A 22,061-nucleotide genomic window follows, 5' to 3' on the forward strand; every position below is an offset into this window, starting at 1 on the left:
CTGCGCCGGTTCTATCGACATAACAGAGTGGTGTCACTGACGAACTTGGCAAAGCGAACTGTTCAGTGTCGCTGGGTCGCCTGCTTATATTGTCACCTCCCTGAATAGCGCCTAGCAGCCTTCTAAAGTGTGTGAACTGTCTTTTTGAGTTGAGCCGTTGTCTTCGTCCTTCCCGTGTTGTGGGTCGTGGGCACCGCAGACGGTACACCATGTCTTGCTGAACCGCTCCACGGTAGCGGCCTCCATTTGAAGTTGGGATCGGTTTCCTGCGTCGTCTTTTCGGTGCGTTTGCTCCGGTATTAAAGTGCGTCGTTAAGAGGGCACGAGATGAAGCCGCTGTAATATCTAGAAGCACGAGCCATGTATCTGTGGTGGAAGACGTCGCGTGCAAGAACGGTTCTGTCTCGGTCCGCTCTATACGATAGCCTATCCGAAACAGTGCGACGGCGGATTCCATGGCGGCCCCCCCGTTTTTCCATCTGTCAACGGCTCTGCGACCACCCCCTGCCAGCACGCCCCCGTCCTCCCCCCCCCCTCGCTTCCTCCTGGTGTTCGCCGTTGTCCTGGGCGGCTTCTGGCGGACGGCAACGTGTGCATGGCTGCTCCAACACATGCCGGGCGCACGGACGCCAGCCAATGGCCTTGTCTTACTATCTTACAAAAACGCTTTTTCTGCTTCGCTCTGTCCCTATCTATTCAGAGTGGCTTTTTTTCGTTTCTTGGGTCTTCCGCATTTTCTCGTTTTCCGACGCTGGGCGCCGCTGCGGTCGCGCTTCCCTCCCCTAGTGCGCCCTGTCCTCTACCGTTTCTCTGTTGGCTCTTTCCCTTTTCAACAATGTTGAACTTCTCGGCAGGCCGTGCTGCGTTGGCAGCCGGTGTGAAGAAACAGCATGCCTGCAAGACGAGCAAGCGTCAAACCCGGCGTCTTGTGACTTGCCTGTCCGTCGGTGCAAGCGTTGCGCTCCTTATCGCACTTTCTGTCTCTGCTGGAGCGTCCCCAGCCGCGTCCCCCTCAGTCGTCAAGGAGCTTACCGATGCAAGCTTCGAGCATGACACGCAAGCCGCAACTGGTGCCACGACTGGTAAGGAATAACCATGACTGACGCTGGTGTGAGGCACGGATTTTTTGTAGGTGTCGTGTGTTGTCTCCAGGCAGTGACCATCCAGCTGCCGCGGCCTCGGTCAGCCCTGCCTACCGAGAGGGGGTGCGAACCCGCGTGCCGGGCCTCTCGTTCCAGATAAAGCTACTGAAAGAAGCATTCATATCAAGTTGGTGCAAATCGGCTGTGCAAGCGCGACAGTACGCGATGCGGGGTGTGGACAACGGCAACAACACTGCTTTGCACGAAGGTAGTCGTGTCCGCATGGTATCACGGCTGGAAAACTATTTGCTTTTAGAGGTGCCTCGTTGTCTTCAATACTTCTAGGCGACTGGTTCGTCAAGTTCTACGCGCCGTGGTGCGGCCACTGCAAGGCTATGGCGAACGCATGGGAAAGCTTGGCCAAAGAGCTGAGCGGCAAGGTCAACGTGGCAAAAATCGATGCCACTAGCAACAGTATCACCGCCAAGCGTTTCAAGATCCAGGGCTTCCCGACTCTCTACTACCTCTCCAACGTAAGATTCAACGAGGTTGCGCTACCGTGTGGCAGCCAGCTCTTTGCATGTCGATAGGCAGGAGAGCTGGGGCTCAGGTTTCTGTTGACCGGTCCTGATGTGTTTCCTTTCCAGGGAAAGATGTACGAGTATCGCGGTGAACGCAGCGTTGAGAAGCTGAAGGCTTTCACTGAAGGCGGGTGGAAGTCGGTTGAAGGCGAGGTACGTCTTGGCACCAGCGTGACGCGCATCTTCGTGTGCACCTCGTGCCTCTGACATCCCAGGACCACGAAGTGAAATGTCTTTGAGCTGCTGTAATTCTGCTTGTACTTTCTCTTCCTGGCAAAAGGCGCTGGCTGGTGAAAGCTTGAGGCCGGGCCGTTATAGATTCGCGGCGTCATACTAGGAGTGTTCCGGGCTCTGTTTAGGTCATGTCTGTGCTGCACGCATTTGTGTTTTTTCTTTTCCTGTGTTTTCCTCTTTACAGACCATCCCGTCGCCTCTGTCTACTTTCGACATCTTGAAGGACGAGCTGATCTCCGCGTTCCTTCAGTTGCAGGGAATCGTCTATCATGCTCCTCTGCCCTTCTTCCTGCTGTTCTTCATCGGTATGGCCTCTGGTTGTCTCCTGACCTGCCTGTGCAGCCTGTGCTGCTCTAAGAAGGACCAGAAGCGTGGCGCTGTTGCTTCGCGAAGCGCGAAGAAGAAGGACTAAACTGCATGTGCGTGTATCTTTGCTATTGCCTTATTCAAAAGTTTTCTCCGTGCGTCTGTATGTGGCTCTGTGTACCCTCTGCATAACCATCAGCAAACCCGGTATCAATAAGTCTCGAACTGTGCTCTTTTTGGTGTCTTTCCTGTACGGACCCTGCGTCGTACGCAACATGTTCGTTATCACTTTCAACTGGAGCTCAAGGTTAAGCATTTTCCTCGTCTGACAATTAGGGCGCGTGTGTGTATGTGGGTCACCTCCACCGGCGAAGCTTGCTGCACGAGTTTCGGACCATTAGAGGGCACTTGCCATATGCGCGGTAACAGTTGAGGGATTGGCTATTCGTATAGCGGAGGACGTAGTTTTTACCGACATGAAATAGCTTGTGAATAGTAGTTTAAGTCGTAGAATTCTCGGGTACTGTTCCCGCATCTGGTAGTAGAAAACTCAGGGCCACAAAACTGGCAGACGCTACGGGATTAGGTAGCAGTGAAGCAAGAAATACGTGGAAAGCCTAGGCTCCTGCTGTAGATTGGAGGATGCTTGTTGAACTGCTTCCTTCGCATGTGTCCGCTGGATCTCGCCGACATTACAGTCCGAACCCTGGAGTAAATCGGAGGCAGCTTGCGAGAGCTGCTCGTGGCCAAAGACTCGGCGCTTTCGCTGGGTGGGTGGGTCACGGCGCGCCGGAGATTCGCTCGTCTTTAACACCAGAAAGAGCAGCTCACGTGAACGCGAATGAACCCCCCTTCCGGAAGAGCGCGTGCCGCGTGGTCCAGACCGCTCTGTTCAACTGTCCATGCACAATCGTCCACTCCTGCGGAACGTGGCCAAGGAGTTCGAGCGTCACTTGTAAAAAAGTGACAAAGGCACTGTGGCGAGCCATTCCGATTAGTCCGGACTGTATCGACAGTCGGCGTCTGGGGTCTACGTACTCATTTCACTCCACTCGGTGCTGGCCAATGAAACACGGCACCGCCGTCACATTTGCACGTACTGTATGTCGCGCTTGATGGGCATCTGCACAGTCCGACATCACAGCAGTAGGCGCGCTTCGTCTGCGCTACCCTGTACCTGCTTAGAGGCGGGCCTGTATGACTGCTGCTCAACTAACTATGCAGGTTCAAAGCAAAGTACTCTCCTGCGCAGGCACGTGGCCACTTGCCGGCAAGCAGCCCGCAAAGCTCGGTCAGGGCTCTACCTGAATCATCTCACCGTGATGGAAAGAGTTTTCTGCTCCGCATCCCACTGGGCCTTGCTCTGATCTGAGTAGACTGACAACAGTTAATTGATGATCGGCACCAAGGAAGTCAGGGGTCCGTAAACAAACGCAGCCACACAGAGACTGCAAGGCCAAAAAACTCAGAAATGTTGTGCTGTGAGCTTCCTTGTAATCCTGGTCTTGGGGCAGTTATCATGGTGAACCTGTCGAGGTGGTGTGACCTCTAAGTCAGAATTCATGCTGGATACGCAGCGCCTTTCACGGCTTCCTCTAATTCTCAGGGTTTACCTGGGCTAGAAAGGGGCAGGTCGAGCCTATACACTGGCGTCTCCACTAAAACATGGTGATCTTCTGCCTGGAGGTTCACAGCGAAAAAAGGTCTTCGCTGTGAATTTTGCGTATCCGCTAGGGCACTCAATTCAAGGAGCAAACACCACGTAGCCTCTTCGGTGTTCTTCCACGGCAAAAGACGGGTACACGCCACCAGAACCTGCCACCACTGTTGCCAGCTCACGGCACACCTCACGCGCAAATCGATCTTCTTGCTCACCTTCAACTGAATTGCCTTGAGTTCCGTGTCGGGAAGTTTCACCTGCAAACCAATACATGAGCGGACCCTGCGTCCCACTGAGCGGCAAAACGCTCAGGGTTCTCGGGTTCTTTTGACGAAGTGGGTGCGTTGTGCGAAGAAACCTTTCGTACCTTGATAATGAATTTGTCGCAGTGGTCTGATGTCGGATCTTTGCCGGTGATGCCCAAGAAAATGTCCTCAGGTCCGACGGTCTGTTGGTGAAGAATCTGGGCGAAGCGAGCAGTACACCCACCGCTGTGTAGGGCCGCCGATGCATCGCGTCGTTCTTTCAGTTTCTTTTGCACAGGGACGCGTTATATGCTGGCCTCCGGTCCCTTTTCCAATCATCGCTCTTACAGGGTTCAGCACGAAGCAGCTTCATATCTGCCCGAAAGTTAAGCGGCGTCCCGCGCAATCTACGGGAGCCGGGGCACGTGTCAGGTTCTCGCTTGTACCCGCGCCACGGGGCTGCGGAATAACTCAGTACCAGTGTTGCATCGTAGCTCAAGGATGATTCTGATGAAAGAGTTCGACGCAACGCCGAGGAGCTTAGCGTGCCCGCTGAGCGAGATGCGTCATGCAATCCAGAAGCTCTCCGTGGTATGCAGGGACAGTGGATTCGTCTTGTGCTACAGCCTTTGCGTGCAGCCTACGCAATGACATAAGAGCCCTGCTTGTGCTTTAAGGATCACACACATAGCTGTCTGGTTTATGCATTCGAGACGGAGATCAGAATCCTCAATAGTAGCGTCTAGTGGGCCCCCGCCTCCCACCAACGACCTTACCTCGACTTCGTGTATGGTGTAACATATCTTTCTGCCCCGGTGGCACCACGAGGGCTTGACACTTCGTGGCATCTAAATTTTTTATGATTTCATCTGGTGGTGTACCGTGTTAGAATGGGAGCTCCCCAAGGAGCCAGGGATAGTGATTTCGTGCATTCAAATGGGCGCCTACCGAGATGGCAATCCTCTGAATACAAGGCCCGATACCGCGTGATGGTTTCCTTGGTTCTCCCTGCCTTTCTCACCTCGTAGTCGGGCAGCTGGCGACAGTCTTTCACTGAACTCGCGGATACGCGCTCATTCAGCGGCGCCGAGTTCTCATTTGCATTTATGCCGCTTGATTTCCGCATCTGCTGACAGAAACAGTGCTACTCGAGCAATATCGCCCCGAGGCTAGCTCAGACCGCCTCGGGCCAGGCTCGCAGCACACTGAGAAGAACCTTGCTGCGATCATCAGACAGACGTGCTGTTTTCCGTGATTGTATCTGCTTTTGTGGCTGGTAGAAACCTTCTGGAAGGTTGCTCTTTATTCCTAATTGCAAGTTAACTGGGAACCACTAGTGATACGCATCGCGAACAGCAGGCGTCAATGCGTGTGTGTAAGCGGCTTGCCGGCGACATGGAGAACGATGGACACTGTCAACTACCTGAAAGACCGTTCGACAGTGATAAGTGAACATGCCTCACGCGCATCCTTCTTCACTTCGATGGGTTTCAAAAACGCCGCCAGCATTTCTGTTAGCAGAAGTACCAGCCGCCGATTTCGATCTACGCGTCCTACACACTATGCTGGACTGTTCGTTCCACGAAATGAGGGCAAAATGTGGAGAAATTGAAGGCGTGCTAGCTTATGCTGCTTGTGTGGGTATTTTGTTGCACCTTGGCTTCCACTTTCACGTTTGGCTTTGCAGTTGGTTTGTGTTCACGGCCGCGTAGATCCGCCGGACTCATGTGCGCCCGGCTTGCCGGCACGGAGTTGAACTCGCCATCATCGTCATCATCTGGGTTCAGCAGCCTACACAAAGCTCTCACGCTGTCAGCGCCTAGAGGATCGAAGGGCGTCTTGGGCTGTGAAGCCTGCGCCATATTCTCAAGCGTCCGTGTGGCGAAACCCGTTCGTTTGGTAGTGCTCTTCCGATGAAACTCCTCCGGATCAAAACGACAACGCAACTAATTTCAAGCTCAGAAAGCCCGCCTTGCTTCTCTTGGGGAACCAACTAGACGAGGTTCCAAACATAGATTCTTGAAGTGCACGCCTGTAACTGACCGTTTTCCTCAACTGAGCGGAACAGGTCTTTTCACAAGATGTGACTCTCCCAGCTAACATCTGCTCACACGCGAGTAGAGCGCCCTCTCTCTAGTAAACAGAGTTTGCAGACGAAACATTCGTCTGAAGGAGTTGCATGGCATTAGTGAATCACGAAACGCGAACACACCATGCTCAGAAAGACAGGCGCACATCCCCAGAAGGCGGCAAGGTCGCCTCCTCGACAACTATACGTGCCCACTGGGCCCAGAAACACCGCCGTGCTGCACTTTTCTCCGAAGTTCACTAGATGTGCTCAGCGCTGGGAACTGATGCTGCTTCAAAGAGAAGGGTTTCGTCAAAGGTAACATTTTTCGCGGAAAAGACATACTCTGCACTTCGCACCGCCGACACAGAACAAGACGAGCGCAAACATGCATGCATCGGAAGGCACGGAGATGCGCGGCTTTTCCGTTTTGCGCATGTGGTGATGAGAAAAATTCTTTGCAAGGCTTCGCCTTGGCGGACGAAGCCAAACCGTGCTAGTGCTTTTTGCTTTCTTCTTAGTGTGTTTCTCCGTTTGAGATTTCTGAAAGTCCGTCCCTCCCGCGCGAAACGGCTAATACCGTCCATGTGATGCTGGTCTGGGGCTCCGGCCCTGCATGCCATCCTTGCTTCTTGTTTATCCCATATTTCTCTCTCAGGTTGCCCATCCCATGCCTCGGTTTCACTTGCTCAAGCTCCATGCGCAGTTCCTCTTCTCTGACTTGGAAGTTCATCTTCGTTTGGCCTCCCTCTGGAATCTGCATGCCGTTGTGTGCGGCGTATCTTAGGTATTCGGAATCCAGGTGTATATACACAGCGTGACTAGGGAACTCTGCTTTACCCTTTCTGATCCGGCTTCTTTCCTGTTTCTCGTTCATTGGAAGGATCTCTCTCAACTAACTGAGCTTGTTTGCCTTCCGGAAGCTCCTCCTTTCCACCCTCCTGCCTCCACTTCGTTTGAACGCCCCGTTGGTGGGTAGCGGCATATCCCGACAATCTTTACTCCGCTGTACTGCGGTTTCTCTTCCCAAAACATTATCTTTTTACTATGCCTCTTACATCGCCTGAAAACTGGAAATTGGACTTCAAAGCACACTCCCATTCCTAACTGTTCCGTTTCTGTTTTGGCGGCTTTGCCGCGGCGTAGCGTAGTCTGATGCGTTCGCTGTTTGGTCCGCACTGTTTCTTACCTTCTCGTACAAGCTGCGTCATTTTCTGTCATGTCTCCCCACCGACTGTTTCCTCTGTTTTCCTCTAGGTTCCCCCCGTTTGCGGCTCGTGCAGGTGTGGCATTCACCGTTTGTCCCCTTTGCCTTGACTGCGAGCCGCTCGCCGGCCCTCGCCTCCCTCTTTATCGCTTCTTTCGTCTTCTTTCCTATCTCATCTTCACTGTTGTAGGCCAGGTTGCCTCCACGCGTCCGCCACCGCAATGCATGCGCCTGAGCACGCCGCCGGGGTAGGCGGGGCCGGCTCAGCCGCGCCGAACTCCGGGGCCGACTTTCCCGAAAGCGGTCCTCCGCAGAAGCGGGCGCGTCACGACACGGTTGAACGACAAGGGGCAAACTCGTGTTCGCTCTCTGAACCCGCTCGCCTTTCTGAAGGGAGAGGCGTACAGACGCGGAAGCAGGCGGAAGCAACGGAGACAGGGAGACGGGAAGCTGACGCACCGCCGCAGCTCTGTGAGAGTCTCTTTACAGAGATTGCGGCGCTTACCGTGGGTGCGGCTCAAGCCACCGTGCAGCCGTGCCTCTTGCGGCTTGAGACTGCCGCCACGGAGTTGCTTTTGCTCTTGAGAGAAGAGCGGCGTCACGGCACGTCTTCCGCCCGGGCGACCGATTTCGCTTCGGCGGCCGCCGCGGGCGTCAGTCTCCCTCCCCCCGCCGAGGAGGCTCAACTCAAGCGAGGTCGCTGGGGTCTGCAGAGCACACCCGCCGAAAACGCGACAGGCGCCAGCGCAAGCTATCCAGGAGGCGGCGACGTGGTTCTCCGCGAGCGCCTGCGGGTGTACGTACAGCGTTTTCTGCCCTCCTTCCTCGGACTGGGCAGCCACCCGATCGCGGCCTTCCGGCACTTTTGTTTGCAGTTTGTTGCTCGCCTCGTCCACACTGACGGGCGCGCGGTACCGCTCGTGCTGGTGACTTTGGATCGAATTCTCGAGGAAATGTGGCGGGAGCGCGACAAGTCGCCGTCCGCCGCTCTTCTGCTTTTCGGTCTGGATGTCTCTCGGAGATTCTGGAAGACTCTGTTGGTCTATACCTGCCTCGCCGCCGCGCGGCTTCGGCGCTACGGCCCCACTGGCGTCCAGGTGAGAGAGCGTGCGTGGTGGATGCAGCTGGCCAGCAGTTGCTTTTTCTCGATGCGAAGTGTAGACCTTGGAGCGTCTCGAGGCCTCGTTCAGCGTGTCCGGTTGTTTGCTTTGCTGGTGTGTCACCGTAGGACTTTTTCGGAGGCGAGCAAGCGACGCTCAAAGGATTCCGCGCACTCGTCTCCTTGAGGACTTTCCTCCACAAGCTCCTCAGCTCCAAGTCGGCTGCCTCATCCGTCACGCCTCCGGTCAGTTACGAGAGCTACCGAGAAGCTCTGGCGATCCTCGAACGGTCGCTTGAGTTTCTGTGCACGAAGCCTCTGTCGGCCAAAACAGCCGGCAGCCACGATCCTGGGTTCCCTTTCTCCATTCCTCCGCCTCCTTCGTTTTCGTCCTCCTCTCTCTCCGACACCCTCGGCGCCGCTCTGAATTCGTTCTGTGGCGCGTCTTCGTCCTCCTCGTCCACGCCCGCCCCGCGTGGCGGCCCGCGCGCAGGTGTCCGTACACCTGAGGGCGCTGGAAAACAGGCAGATGCTTATCTGCCCCAAGTCTCCCCCACGTTCAGCAGCCGCCAGGTCCAGTATCTCCAAGATGCCCCTCCTGTCATTCTGGCCGACCGAGATCTGATGAAGGCTCTCGAGAGTTGGGCCACCTCCGACACCGATCTGCTGCTTCAGCTGCTGCAGCACCGCCCGCCTCAGGTGTACGTACAGAGCGGAGACGCGTCCGCCGCACATGCATCCCCTCCGCAGGGCTCCGCAGAGGGCCGAGCGGGCGAGATGCCCTCTGAGAACTCGCCGCCGGCCGAAAACACTCAGGCCTCTGCCGCCGCCGTCGCGGCGGCGACCCGCGAGGACACTCTCGCCAAAGTGAAGACGTCCGACGCAGACGCGGCTGCACGAAACGGGGATCGTCCAACCCTCGCCCTGGACGCCCTGTTCTACACGTTTGTCCTTCAGGCCGTCGCATGGCTCGGGAGCCGACGTCCTCAGTACCTCCCGCTGTTCTACGCTCCGCTGCGTGGACTCGTCTGTCTCCTCACGTCGAGCGGACGGGCCTGTCGCCCCTCTGCCTCTCCCTCCCCGTCTACTTCGCTCTCTTCATCTGCCTTGGCGGCGGCTCTGGGCGCCCTTCCTGCGGAAACGCGAGCCGATTTGCTCTCTGTTGTGCGCATGGAGTTTCTGCGTCTGCTGGCCTCGCCGCTGTGCGCGTCGAGCTCCTGGCGAGGGAAGATCGTGGAGGCGCTCCACGCAAGCGGCAAGGCGGGCACCTGCGCAGCGCTCGTTCAAGAAAGCCGAGAGGTCTTCGCAGACATGTGGGTCGCGAGGCAGCCGCGGCGGGTCGCCGCTGCAGGCGGGCAGGCCGCCTTCCACGTCGCCCTCCTGGCGCCTTCCGCGGCGTCAGCGTCTTCAGCCGCTTCTTCGTCGTCTGACGCCTGCGCTGCACTCGGCGGCGATGAAGAGCACGAGGAGGAGGAGGACGCGCGCGAGGCTGCGCGGGGCGAAGAGGAGGCAGTGCTGCGCCAGCAGCGGCTGTGGCAAAAGGACGACGACAGCTCGTTTTTCCTGCAGCCGCACAAACACATCGACGCAGTCACGTGGCTCGCGGCTACGCGCTCCGAGGAGGAACTCGTGGAGTTGACGCTGAAGAACTTGAGCCGCCAGCCGGCGGGGCCGTGCCCAAAGCCCCGCGGAGGTCCCCAGACAGCCGCGGCGCCCGAGCGCGGCGACGAAGGAGCGCAAGCTGCAGAGAGCCGCGCGCGAGAGCAAAGTCTGAATGAAGCCGACTCGGGGAGGGGAGCGCGGACGGAGCTCGGCAACGCCGCATGCGCGTCGGTCGACCGCGTAGCTAGAGAGCTCGTGACGCAGATTGAAGATGAAACTTCTCTGTGGAACGAGGGAGACGCGGAAGGAAGTCGCGGGGAGGAGGGCGGGCTGCCGATGCTCTTCGAGCGCGCCGACTTCGATCTGATGCTGCCCCCGCACCTGAGGAACTTCGTCGTAAGAAAGAGAAGGCGTTCTTTCCACTCCCTCTGCATTCATCTTGATGTATATATATGTCCACGCATTTCGGTATTTTGACGACAAGACAACTAGAGCTGATACACATTTAGCCGGAATATATCTGTATGCCTAGATGTGTGCCCGTTCATGCATGCCGCATGTGTCCTTGGGTGCATTTTACCGTCCACGCACATATTTGCGCGCGACTACATTTTTATATATATTTTTATCTATTTGTAGATGTGTGTAACTCTATACCTGCACCGCCTCCACATTTTCCGGTGCTGCGAGAATTTGTTGGTAGTGCCGCCTTTGGAGTCGCGTGCGTGGCACCGAGTTTGCTTGTTCGAGCTCACGTTTTCAGTTTCTGATTGCACTCGCGCTGTCTTTTGCGCCTCAGCCCCAGGGATCGCGTGAGGGTGGCTTCCAAGGCAGCGACAGGGGCGAAGAAGGCGCGCGCGCAAAACGCGATCTTCATCAACTCGCGCGGTCACCCATTTCCTCTGCACGCGACGCTCCGTGCGCTCCTGTTGAGGACGCGACGGAGCTCGTGAAGACGCCTGCGCTGGCTGCCATGCAGCGCCACGGCGGTGTCTTCAAGGCTCTGCTCTTCCGCCAGATGCTTCGTAAGTCAGGTCTCATCGCGGCAGGCCCAGTCTGTCTCCGGCAGGCTCGCCGACTAGCCTTTGTGTTTCTGCTTTCTTTTCTTGGCGAGTCGTTTTGCACGTCACGTTCAAGGCAGCCGTGCGACCGCACGGGGGTCGCTGCCCCCGTTTCACGACGCGTTTTTTTGTTTCGCATTCTTTTTCCGTTTCTCGGCAGGCGCCCCGTTCTTCCCGCGGGTCATCGGAGCGAACATTTTTGCCTCAGCGCTTCGCTTCCATCAGGTCAGTGTGATTCTTCTTCTATATATTGAAAAGGAGATCTGTTCATATCTTTTAAATTTCACGTTACATTTGAAAATATTTTATTAACCTTTTTAGTAAACATAAAGAATTACATGTAAGAGATGCCACGTTGCGAGTCGTAAGACGTTGCCGTATCATCACTCGGGGGTTCAAAACTCAAATTTCAGACACGCGAGCTAGATTTGTCTGCGCTGCCCCTAAGCCCTCTGGTCCAGTGTGGAGCTGTCTCGCCCATTTGCTCTCTCCTGTCTTCGCTGGTCTCTTTTGACCTTCCGCCGCTCGCGTCTCCCCCCTGTGCGTCTCCGCGGTCGTCCGCGATCGCGGGCTGCCTGTGTTCTTCTTTGCAGATGCTTCGAAAAGTTACCTTTTAAAATGTTCAACTGATAGTCTCAACTTAGCTGCAAGATGGACGCTGCTCTGCTGCTCGCTCGCCGGGTGTGTCTCTTTTCAGAAGCGCACAGAAATCGCTCTCCGGATGATTTTCTGGCCGTCGCAAGACGCCGCGACGCAGAGAAACCTCTGCTCCACGTTCCTCCAGGCGCTCTTCAGGTGAGACGCGAGGCGATGAGCTTCGAGGTTCAGCTTCTTATCGTGGACGTCTGGACGTTGTAGTTGGAGGCGCGGGGGCTCGCCGTCTCACGAGACGCGTTGAGAGCTAAGGCGGCTCCAGAGGGCCCTCCAGGGTGCGCGGCGCAGAGGTGTGCACGCTGCATGTGGAAGTCTTCACGACGGAAGGCGACTCGAAACCCAGTGCGTCCGCCGCGAGCGAGTCCGCTGAACGCACGTAGTGCCTCTCACTCTCCGCGTGGCGGAAATCGCCGAAACACAGAGTCCCTACTCTGGCAAGGAAATGCGTGGTCGATACGGACCCGTTGCCCGCTTTTTTGACCACTTCGTTGTGCCGGCCTCCTTTCTGCGACGCCCGCAATAGTCCCTGTCCTTTGTTTTCTTTGCAGCACGAGGATCATGCCGCTGCTCGAGGATGCAACGGGGGGCGGCGAAGGCCGCGACCAAGAGGTGAGTGTTCTTTTCTTGTTCTCGGGTCCTGCCTTTCCTCAGGGGGCTCGCGGCGCTTCGCTGCTGCGTGCGCCCCCTCTTTCCTCCTCTTCTTCCGCTGGGTGCTTGTGCCTATGTTTGCTTGCGTGTCGAGACTCGCTCTCCGTTTGCTTGCCTCTCTCTCGCTGCGCCGCTTCCGCTCCAGTCCCTCGCGGCGCCGAGCGAGGCCTCGCCTGCATGTCGCTGTCTGTGTTCTGTTGAGAGCTCGCTCTCTCCTTCGCCTCCTCACGCGCCTGGGGTCCCCGTCTCTCTCCCCCTGTGTCTGCACGCAGGGCGAACTCCTCGAGTGGCGCATCCGCATCAACACGATGTTGGATCTCCTCTTCTATAAGGCGACGCAGGACGCGGAGCAGCTGTCGCGCTTTCGCCAGCCTCTCGCCGCTCTCCCAGACGGCCGCGCGTCCGTTCGAGAGGCGAAGGCCGAGAAGGCTTCGCGCGGAGCCGACGGAGGGGCTGCCGCGTCTTGCGCGCTCTCTGCCGCCGATTCGCTCTTGGTTGCGGACTTTTTCTTCGCGCCGGCGCGAGAGGACGTGGCCTCGCCCTCGTCGGAGTCGCGCGACTCCTCCGCGGCAGCTCCGCCGCTGTGCATTTCTTCTCTTGCGTTGGTGCGCGCGCTGGAGGGTCGGCTGCCGCAGTCGCTCCTCGGCTGGCGTTTCACGCTCCCGGGCGAGGCGAGCGCGGAGGTCGAGCAGCAGCCTCAGGAGAGCGCCGCGGCCGCGGGCGCAGAGCGCGAGGGAGGAGAAGCGAGAGAAGAAGAGAGAAAAGAGGGGAAAGAAAGCAAAGCATTTCGCTACGCCGACGTGCTCGACCTTTGCCTGGATGCGGTCTACTCGCCAGCGCTTCTCGCTGACACGTAAGTCTTCTACGCGCGGCGCTTTTCGCCTTCGAGAGGTGACAGAGAGAGGCAAACGACGCGCAGATTCTCTGCTCGGTGGCGAGTTCAGTGAGCGCGCAGGCGGCTCACGTGAGAAGCGCGAGAGGACCGCGAGCTGGCGGAGCTCCACAGCGAAGGCAGCGGCGCTCGAAACGTTGAGAGAGGCGTCCGCGCCTGCCTCGTCAGCGCACGTGAGGCGGCTCGGAGGCGGGGGGAGGGGGGGGCAGGGGGAGTAGAGACTCTTATGTGTCGTCGCTTCTGTGCGTCGCTTTGACTTGAGCTGCTGCCGTTGCCTGTCGCGACCTCGTGCCCCCTTTCGCCAGCCCCGTCTCCTCTATCCCTGTGTTTCTCTTCGCTGATCTCCCCCGCATCTGCTTCCATGGATATATCTCTGGATATGCGCGTCTCCAGGGCGAACGCTTCTCGCTTCTTCACCGTGACCTGCAGCGGCAAACCTGAGCGCAGTCTGAACTTGCGCGGCGCTCTGTCTTTTTCTGCAGCGCCCAGCGCGACAGTTACTGCCAGCTGGTCGCGCGCTTCTTCGTGGATCTGCCGCACATCGGGGTGCGGGGCTTCCGCCGGGTGGCGTCCTGGGCGACGGCAGCATCGGGACTCCCGCGCCGACTCGCCGTCGCGGTTCTGTCGCAGCTCCTCAAGCGCGGAAACTCTCTCCTCGCACGTCGGTAGGACGGCACACAAACCAAGGCAGCAAAAGTGGAAAACGGGAGGCGACGGCGGGGGGAGGGGCTTGGGTTCGCAGAGGCACACCGTGGAGGACGCGAACGAGGAGGTGAGACAGGGTCAACGTTTGAGCAGCCTCGCGCGCGCGAGAGGTGGACGAGTATGAAACCTCCCTAAGCGAGCGGGAAGAGAGATCGCGAGATGAGAGGGGGGGGGGGGGGGGGACACTCGAGGAACCCCGAGTGAGGCGCGAAACAAAGCAGACCATATACATATATATATGTATATATGTGGACTGATGCATGCTGTGCGGGGTATGTCCTGCCTCCGCCTTGGATGCGAGGGATCAATCGCTAGCGTGTAGCTTTTGTTTTCCGTGCGTGTGTGGCGAATCGACCATTAATATCTTTTTTCAGGGTTAAAGGACAGGGAGGGGATGTGCCTCAGCCTGGGGAAACAAACTGCGTTTTGCCAGTTTCTTTGGTTTCACTTTTTTTTCCAGAACTGCCTTCTCTCTTGTTTTGACACTCGAGCACGTGGCCTGCGAGAGCGTCCGGCGTTTGCTGTTGAAGCTCATCAGCTCGCCGAAGGGAATTTACCTTTTGGCTAAAGACGAAGAAGGTGAGGATGAAGATTTCGCTGTTTCTGTCATTTTTAATTGGCGTTTATTCCTGGTTTCCTCGTCTTAGTGACTGCGATATCGCGTGTTCTGTGCCTGCGATCCCCTCAGTGCCTCTGCTGCTTTCTTCACCCCCGCGGTCTCTACGCGCACACGTTCTCTTCTTTTCGTCGTGTGCATGTTCTCTCCTTCTTTCGTCTGCGCCATGTCCTGGGCGTTCTCCTTTTCCAATCTGTGCGCGTGCCCTCTCGTCTCGTTTCGTGTATGTTTATAATTTTTTGGTTTTTTCGTGTTTTTTGTCTTTTTTTTCGCAGCGATAGCCCCGCCGTCGTGGCAGCAGCCTCGACGCCTCGTCCTGAGCGGCGCCGCCGCGGGAGACATCGAGGCGCAGCCTCGAGCCCCCGAATCGGTGCCTTTCGTCATCTACAGCGCGTCTGATGCGAGCGAGGGGGGAGAAGAGAAGACTGTGGAGGCGGACGAAGAAGAGCGGAGAGGATGGACTGACAGCCGGCAGTTCGGGCGCGCGTGGATTGAAGCTTGCGCGGGCATCGTCCTCAGGTGAGGCTGGGGAGGACCGAGGCGCGAGGCTCGGTGCTTTGGTTGGCGTGGAAACATCGAAAAAGGGAGGGACTGGAGGGCGTTTTTCGTGTTTTTCCTCCTCCGGATCGTTTCTCGTTAGAGGCTCGCGTGCTGCAGCGGTTTGGTGCGTCGATTGGCAGGCGCGTTCTCTCGACCGAGGTTTTTAGCGAATTTGGTGCTTCTCTGCTTTGTGTGCTTTCTCGCCATTTTTCATTTTGAGTTTTCTCGAAGTTGTCTCCTGCTGCTATGCTGCCTTACCAACTGTTTTTCGTCTTCCCTGCTTCATTTTTGCCTGATTTTTGCTTGGCCGCTCTCTTTTTGTCGCTTTTTTTCCCTCCTCGACCTCTTCTGTCTTTCCTTTTTCTCTTTGTCACAGGTCTGTCGCACCAGACGGCGCTCGGTTCGCCGCTCCCATCGTGACGAATGCCTTCGTTGCCTCACTCGCACAGCAGATCATTCTGCGGTCGGAGGGTAAGCGTTTTTACTTCATCCCTTTCACCTCGTCTACCTGTCCTTTTCCGTTCACTGTCGCACTGTTGGGCCTTTTCGCTTCTTTGGCTCTTTCTTCTCATGTGGCTGCGATCGATTCTTCTTCCCTGCATCTCTCAGGCTGTGAGCTGTTTGCGAGGGACGCCGCGCTCTCGCCTGTGATTTCTCTTCTCTGCTGCACCTGCGCTGCGCCTGCGTACCTGCTGTCCTCTGCATCTCTCTATCCACCTTCAAACATCTTCCTGCGTGGGAATCTGCTGGTGGCTTGAGGCGCGCTCGCGTCATCAGTTCGATACCTTGTAGAGTTCTTTGCAGGGTTTTTTCTCGTCAGCGGCCTATCGCGCGGCGCCTGCGCTTACAGCGCTGGGATGTTTCGGTGTCTGTACTTTCTTTCTCGCGGGTGTCTTCCTTCGCGCAGAGGCCACGCTGCGGCGCATCGCCGCTTCCCCGTCGGAGGCGTTCGAAGCGGGCGGCAAGACGTTCGACACTGAGGGCCTCAAGGAGAGGCTGAGCTGCTTCTTCACGTTGTGCGTTCGCCAGCCTCGTCTTCTCCACGCGTTCTTCGAGGTTTTCCTCCTCTGCTCCGCGACCTGCCGCCGCGATCTCGAGTCTCTGTTCGCCAAGGTATGCGCTCACACGCTCGGCTTTTCGTCTCCCTCGAGCCTTGCTGCCGGGGAACTTCCACTAAACGACGTCCTCCACAGCTCACTCGCACGCGCCGCAGACCCTAGGCTTCGGCAGCACTCTTCGCTTGAACATATACATATATATAGGTATAAATATGTATGGGTATACACATATATGCATGTATATATGCATGTATATATGCATGTATATATAGTTGTGTTTGTCAAGATTGAGAGGGCGAACGGATGCGCGATGTAAGCGCCTCTCCTTAGTTCTTCATTCGCCCGTTTCAAACGCCTGGATGGGGCTCGGCGGCCCGTAAAATGTTTCAGGCGTTGTGCTCGCGAGGAAGCGCCGCGAAGTTCAAGACACTACATATGCCACTGCGGACATGGCGTTGGAGAGAGTCACTCAAATTTTCTTGACGGCAGAAACGAGGAGAGAGGCGATGTCGCTCGAGTTTTCGCGTCATGCTGTGTCGCGTTTTCTTCTTGTTTAATTCGGGAGGGCGGCTTCCATTTCGTGTGCGATAGAGTCGCGAGTAGAGACTGAAGGAACTTGCTCAGGCTCGCTCGCGTATTCCTTCCCCGTGTTCGGAGTCAAAAGAGATGAGGGCATCAGAAGGAAATGGCCAGCGACGGGAGCTTGGTTTCTTGCTTTTTCGTCTCGTATTTTTGCCAGTTTTCCTTTCTTTTTCAATGGGATATCCTCAGTGCATCGCTAAGATTTCTCCGGCGTGTCACCCCGAATACGTCCGCCTGCTTGAGGTAAGTTTTGCGCTCGGTCTCCAATTCTTCCTCAGCCTTCTGCTGCTTCTTTTCTAGCGCTCTGCACGCTTTGTTTCTTGTCTCGGGTTTAACGGTTTCACAGAGGAAAGGACGTGGCTAAACAGACCGGCACCGAGGGAGCGTTGCTGCATGAGACACAGAGATGCATGTAGTCGAAACTGCGTCGGCAGGCGAGTCGTGAGGCTTCGCGTGTGCCGTTGAGCGCCTGTCTCCCCTACACAGCGAAAAGCGCGAGGCAGCAGCGCTGCTTTTTCTCTGTTTTCAAACCCGTTTCCCGGTCGCTTTTTCGGTCTGTGACCCTTTCTCAGAACTACGAACTGGAGCATCACGCGCTCGCGGTGACTCTGATCAACCACTGCGTGGATTTCGTGTTTGCGAATCCCGAGGGCGACTTCGAGGCGCTGCCGGCGCTCGTCGGCGCAGTCTGGGCGCAGACGCAGGCCCCCGAGGGCGAGCGCGCGGAGGGAGAGAAGAAAGCGAACGCGGAGGCGGAGAAAAGAAGAGAAAACGCAGCCGTGCTGGCCTTGCCACTGATCGCCTTCTTTGAAAGGTACGCCAGACATCACGCCGAAGGAATAACGCAAGAGAGAACGAAGAGAAAAGCAGGGGGCGGGAGGTCGTCGCGCGGGCTAACGAAAACCGACGCTCAGGCAAGGCGGCGCGGCGGCATAACAGATGACAGAGGAAACGCAGGAGGCTGAGAAAGACGAGAGGACGGCTGATGACAGATAGAAGAGAGAAAGGAAAGGGGGGACAGCAAAGGCTCACGCGAGGGAGGGGAGGGGGAGGAGAGAAGCGGGAGTGACTTATACTCTGGTTTTAGTTAATGGGAGCACAGTTTTCTGGGTATCCACTCCAGTGCTCTGCCCGGAGCGTGAGTCTCTTCTGAACGAGGGCGCTTCATCATCACGCGCCCGCGCGAAGAAAAGGCCACAAAAATCATCTCGAAAAACACGGGTTGAGCGGAAACGAAAAGGCAAGAACAACGCGCATGCCGGCCGTTCTCGGAAGAGAGCGAACGGAGAGAAAGAGGGCTTTTCAAACAAACGGATTGATGTGTCCGCGGTCGGGGTTTGCTTTTTTTTCAGGGCGCAGCTGAAGACGCTTTTGCCTCTCTTTGTGTTTGGAGATTTTGGTGAAGCGGACATAAAGACAGCCCTGAAGCGCATTTTGACCGTGCCGCGGGAAGTGCAAGCGAAAATCTATCCAGGCAGCTCCGTGACGCCTCCCGAAGAACTCCTCATGCTTCTCTACAGTCTCCCCTGTTCAACCGGTATGGACTCTGCAGCGTATCTCCTACAGGTTGTGCGCGTTTCATCTACTTTCTTTCACTTTGAGGCGACGCCGGGTCCGTGTTTTACATTTTTGCGTCGCTCACGCTGTCCGCGTGGCAGCCGCCGATCACTGTGCTCGCCTGGCCTTCAACAATCCGCTTGCCTCGTCGCTTCTTTTTTTAAGGCCGCAGTCTCCTCTGTCCAGCGAGGTCTCTGTGCTGGTCGCGTTTTCGTCTTTTCGTTTGCTCTGCTCTCCTTCGTTTGCATACCCTCCCGAACCCTACGCACTTCGTTATCGCTGCTTTCCACTTCTTCATTTTCCTTCGGCAGGCGAGCAGCGCAAGAAGCAGACGGCGGTTTTGGACTACTGTCTCGATTTGACTGGCTGCACCAGCAGGTCGGAGTCACCGACGGAGATCTTCCCAATAGATGTGAGTGTTTTCCTGCCTTCGTGGAGAGGTCTGCATGCGTCTCGCGGCTTCTGAACAGCGGGAGTTGCGAGAAGCGAGACGTGATTTTTTCCTTTCTCGCGAATTACCGAAGCTGCGGACGAGGCGCGCTCGACTGCCGTGCTGCGCGGCGATGCAAGCTCACTTCCTGAAACCTCCTTTCAGACAAGCTGTCTGCTTAGCGGCGCTTTGTCTCCGGTTCCACGATTTTCTTCTCTCACTCGACTCTCTCTCTTCTCATTGTGTATTCCGTCACTCGCTTGCCTCATTTTTTGAAAAGGAACTGCAGTGCCCTATCACGTGCCTCCGCATTCTCGCCTCTCGCTGCGACTTAAAGGATCTCGCGCGGCAAGCGTTTCGAGTTTGCTGCCTGTTTGCGAAAACCTTCACGCGGGTCGGCACGTGTGCGTTTCGTCGTATCTGAGACGCATCTGTTTCCTTTTTTTAATTTTTTCCCGTCAGGCGGTCGCGGCCACGTGCCAGAGGATCGCAGACGACGACTCGCAGCCGATCTCGGTTGTCTTCGGGCGCCTGGTGAGTCCGTGGGGATTTCCGACGTCTCCGTTGCCGGACTGAGGGACCGAGAAATAATTTTGAGGGAGCAGCGAGAGTGGAAAAGGAAAGGGGAGGACGAGAGAGCAGAGAGGAGCCTAGAAGGCAGGCAGCCACGAGAGGAAGTCAAGTCATCAGAGAGAGGCCATGGACTCGAAAGAGTATAAAAACACGGTGACTGGAAAGAACGAGGATGGGCGCGCGAGACAGACGCGAGCGGCGATCCGCGGTGGAATTGCGTACTTTGCTCGCGTTTTCTGTCGAAATATTTATGCGTCTATGTCTGTCTGGGTTTTTATTTGTTTTACGTTCAGCTTTGCCAGGTCGCACAGAACATGCCTTCTTTGCGCGAGTTCGTCGCCGGCACAGTGATGCCTGCGCTTGTTCGGCGAAAGGTAATTGCCGTTTTTCTTTCGTTTCTAGGTGCTTCCAGACTGCATTCCGCATCTTCTTCTCCGTCGCCTGCTGCGGGGATGGTCTCGGATTCCAGCCCCGACACCGAGTTTTTAGCAGTGTTGCCACGCGAAGAGCTGTAAACACCTGTCGTTCAGCGCGTCCGATTTTTTCATTTTTTTTCTTCAGATCTGGACGAGTCGCAGTTTGTGGAAGGGTTTCGTGATGGCGACCTCGATTCTCTGGGCGGAGCGGAAAGATCTCCTCGTCAGAATCATCCTCGTGCTGCCAGAGTGAGCTTCGACTCAAAAGCGGCAAAAGAAAAAACACGCAGAAACACACACCTCGCGGAGAGATGTCAGACGCTTTCTCACCGACTCGCCGTCGATCGGAGCCCCGGGTAGACACTAAATTGGCGAGAGCCGAGAGCGGCAGCAAGTGAGCGCGGACTGACCGCCTAATCCCCCCCTTGGACCGATTGCAGACAGGCGCTTGCATGCGGCATCCTGATCGAGGGGGGGAGGGTCCCTCGTCTCAGGAGGGCTGACCGTGGATGGGTAGGAGGCGTTTTCGCGGCGTCGAGCCGGCGGCGCCCCCGCTTAATTGGCGCGTTCGCGAGCTGAGAAAGTTGCATTTTCGCGCTTTTGCTGGCTGCTGTCCCCCTCTGCGCGCAGAGACAAGACACGAGACTTGCTGCAACACCTCCAGCAGCGGCATTCCGTCACGGCGGACATCTCGGCCTTCCTGTATCAAGACGACCAGGTGAGTGCGGCGCTCTCGACTTTCAGACGCTACAAGTTGACGCTCGAAGAGCAACACTCACCCTCGCGCATCTCCACACACCGTCTGGAATGGCACAGTCTCCGCGAGGTACTTCTGTAGACAGCGGTACTCGCGCGAGCGGAGGCGGGCTGTTGGCTGTCATCGCATGCGTCCCCCGCGCCGGCCCCGTTCGCCTGACTCCTCACGAATATCTCTCGCAAGGACGTGTCCTCTAAGCGATACAATTTGCGCGTGGGGTCTTCTATTCTCAGGCTCGGCGGGCGTGCCCTCACTACCTCCGCGTTCTGCTCGGACTCACGAATTAGCGAGGCTGAGGCGATACCCACACCCCGCGGCAAGAAACGCGCGGAGGCAACAGGCGCCAAAACAAAGACAAGTGGGGAGAGCCCGCGGTGTCCCATCCCACAGACAGAACCGCCCGTCGCGGTGGGATCGCCCAGTTTGTCTGAGGGTTTGTCTTCGTGAATGGAACATATGGTCTGGAAGCTGCGGGTCGCACGCCTTCGCGCCTGGCCATGGAGGCAACTCTGTTGCGGTCTTATATATATATATATATATATATATATATATGTTCGTACGTATGTGTGTGACAGGAATGTGTATAAAGATATTGTGCGGTCGCACAAATTTATATATATATATATATATATATATATATATCCATGTAGGGGTATATGTTTGTAGTACCGCATGCGTCCTCTGTGGCTCTTGTCTCTCGCTCGTGATCTGTGTCGCCGAATCTTTTGAAAGAAACTTTCAGGCAACGCTCTCCAGATTCCTCGTCAGGACACAGTCTCTGAATTTTTTTGCGAGGCGCGATGGAGTGTATGCGATCTAGCGTCGAGTTATGGTAGTGCAGGCATGATGTGAAAAGCCTTCTAGGCGATGCAGGGAAAGTGAGACTCTCCGTTCATGGTTTGGACGCGAACTTCCCGGCTAAACTTCGCTTTTCTTTGAAACACCCTCTTTTCTCGCCGTTAGCAAAGGAAAAGGAATGGCTCGGCGCGAATAAACACAAGAGTTACCGTAGCTGTAGACGAATGCTCCATCTAGTGTGTCTCTTCGAAGGCACTGTCAAACAGCCACACTCGCGTCCCTGGAAGGCGTGTTCGTGTAGTACATCAAATAAATCATGATTGCCTTTGTTGACCGGATCCAAGTTTTCTTGTGTTTCCGGTGACTCTCGTGTGGAGTGCATTAAGTGTAGTGGTATCCATCCAGCGTGCCCTGCGCTGCGAAGAAATGGACCGTGTGACCGCTAGCGGTCCAGATGACTCTTCAGCACACATAGTGGCGCAGACGGTGAATTTAGGCACAGAAGAACCAAACTGAACACTACAGGCACAAATACGGGGAGTTCAGCCCGGATACAGCGGTAGTTTCTTGAAGCCAGAAACCAGGATCGCCCAAGCTGCAGTAGATGCAAAGTCGCATCGATTTCTTGCAACGGAGTGTCCCAATTCCTATAACATAATACTGACCAGAGGCTCGCTATGCAAAAGATTT

At 56.4% G+C, this 22,061-nt stretch overlaps 3 protein-coding genes across 3 annotated transcripts; 2 read left to right on the forward strand and 1 right to left on the reverse strand.

The window, feature by feature from the left end:
• Positions 1–835: 835 nt before the first annotated feature.
• On the forward strand, positions 836–2,309 carry BESB_005820 (thioredoxin domain-containing protein; the record flags this gene model as incomplete). The annotated part of the gene is made up of 4 exons (XM_029359337.1): positions 836–1,082; positions 1,428–1,615; positions 1,730–1,816; positions 2,082–2,309. The coding sequence occupies 4 exons, from the start codon at positions 836–838 to the stop codon at positions 2,307–2,309; spliced, it is 750 nt and encodes a 249-aa protein (XP_029222250.1).
• A 1,281-nt stretch (positions 2,310–3,590) lies between these two features.
• BESB_005830 (uncharacterized protein) lies at positions 3,591–5,970 on the reverse strand (the record flags this gene model as incomplete). Its single annotated transcript, XM_029359338.1, has 5 exons — positions 3,591–3,651; positions 4,050–4,120; positions 4,231–4,326; positions 5,130–5,234; positions 5,764–5,970. 5 exons carry the CDS (start codon positions 5,968–5,970, stop codon positions 3,591–3,593), a joined length of 540 nt encoding a protein of 179 aa, XP_029222251.1.
• A 1,634-nt stretch (positions 5,971–7,604) lies between these two features.
• BESB_005840 (uncharacterized protein) lies at positions 7,605–20,860 on the forward strand (the record flags this gene model as incomplete). Its single annotated transcript, XM_029359339.1, has 21 exons — positions 7,605–8,480; positions 8,612–10,480; positions 10,884–11,109; positions 11,306–11,370; positions 11,843–11,940; positions 12,348–12,408; positions 12,720–13,300; positions 13,822–14,004; positions 14,505–14,623; positions 14,936–15,179; positions 15,577–15,671; positions 16,108–16,313; positions 17,030–17,083; positions 17,413–17,654; positions 18,193–18,377; positions 18,709–18,809; positions 19,290–19,361; positions 19,694–19,774; positions 19,962–20,065; positions 20,447–20,534; positions 20,807–20,860. The coding sequence occupies 21 exons, from the start codon at positions 7,605–7,607 to the stop codon at positions 20,858–20,860; spliced, it is 5,604 nt and encodes a 1,867-aa protein (XP_029222252.1).
• Positions 20,861–22,061: the final 1,201 nt, after the last annotated feature.

Source organism: Besnoitia besnoiti, chromosome I (genome assembly GCF_002563875.1).
Source record: "Besnoitia besnoiti strain Bb-Ger1 chromosome I, whole genome shotgun sequence".
Classification (NCBI taxonomy): Eukaryota; Apicomplexa; class Conoidasida; order Eucoccidiorida; family Sarcocystidae; genus Besnoitia; species Besnoitia besnoiti.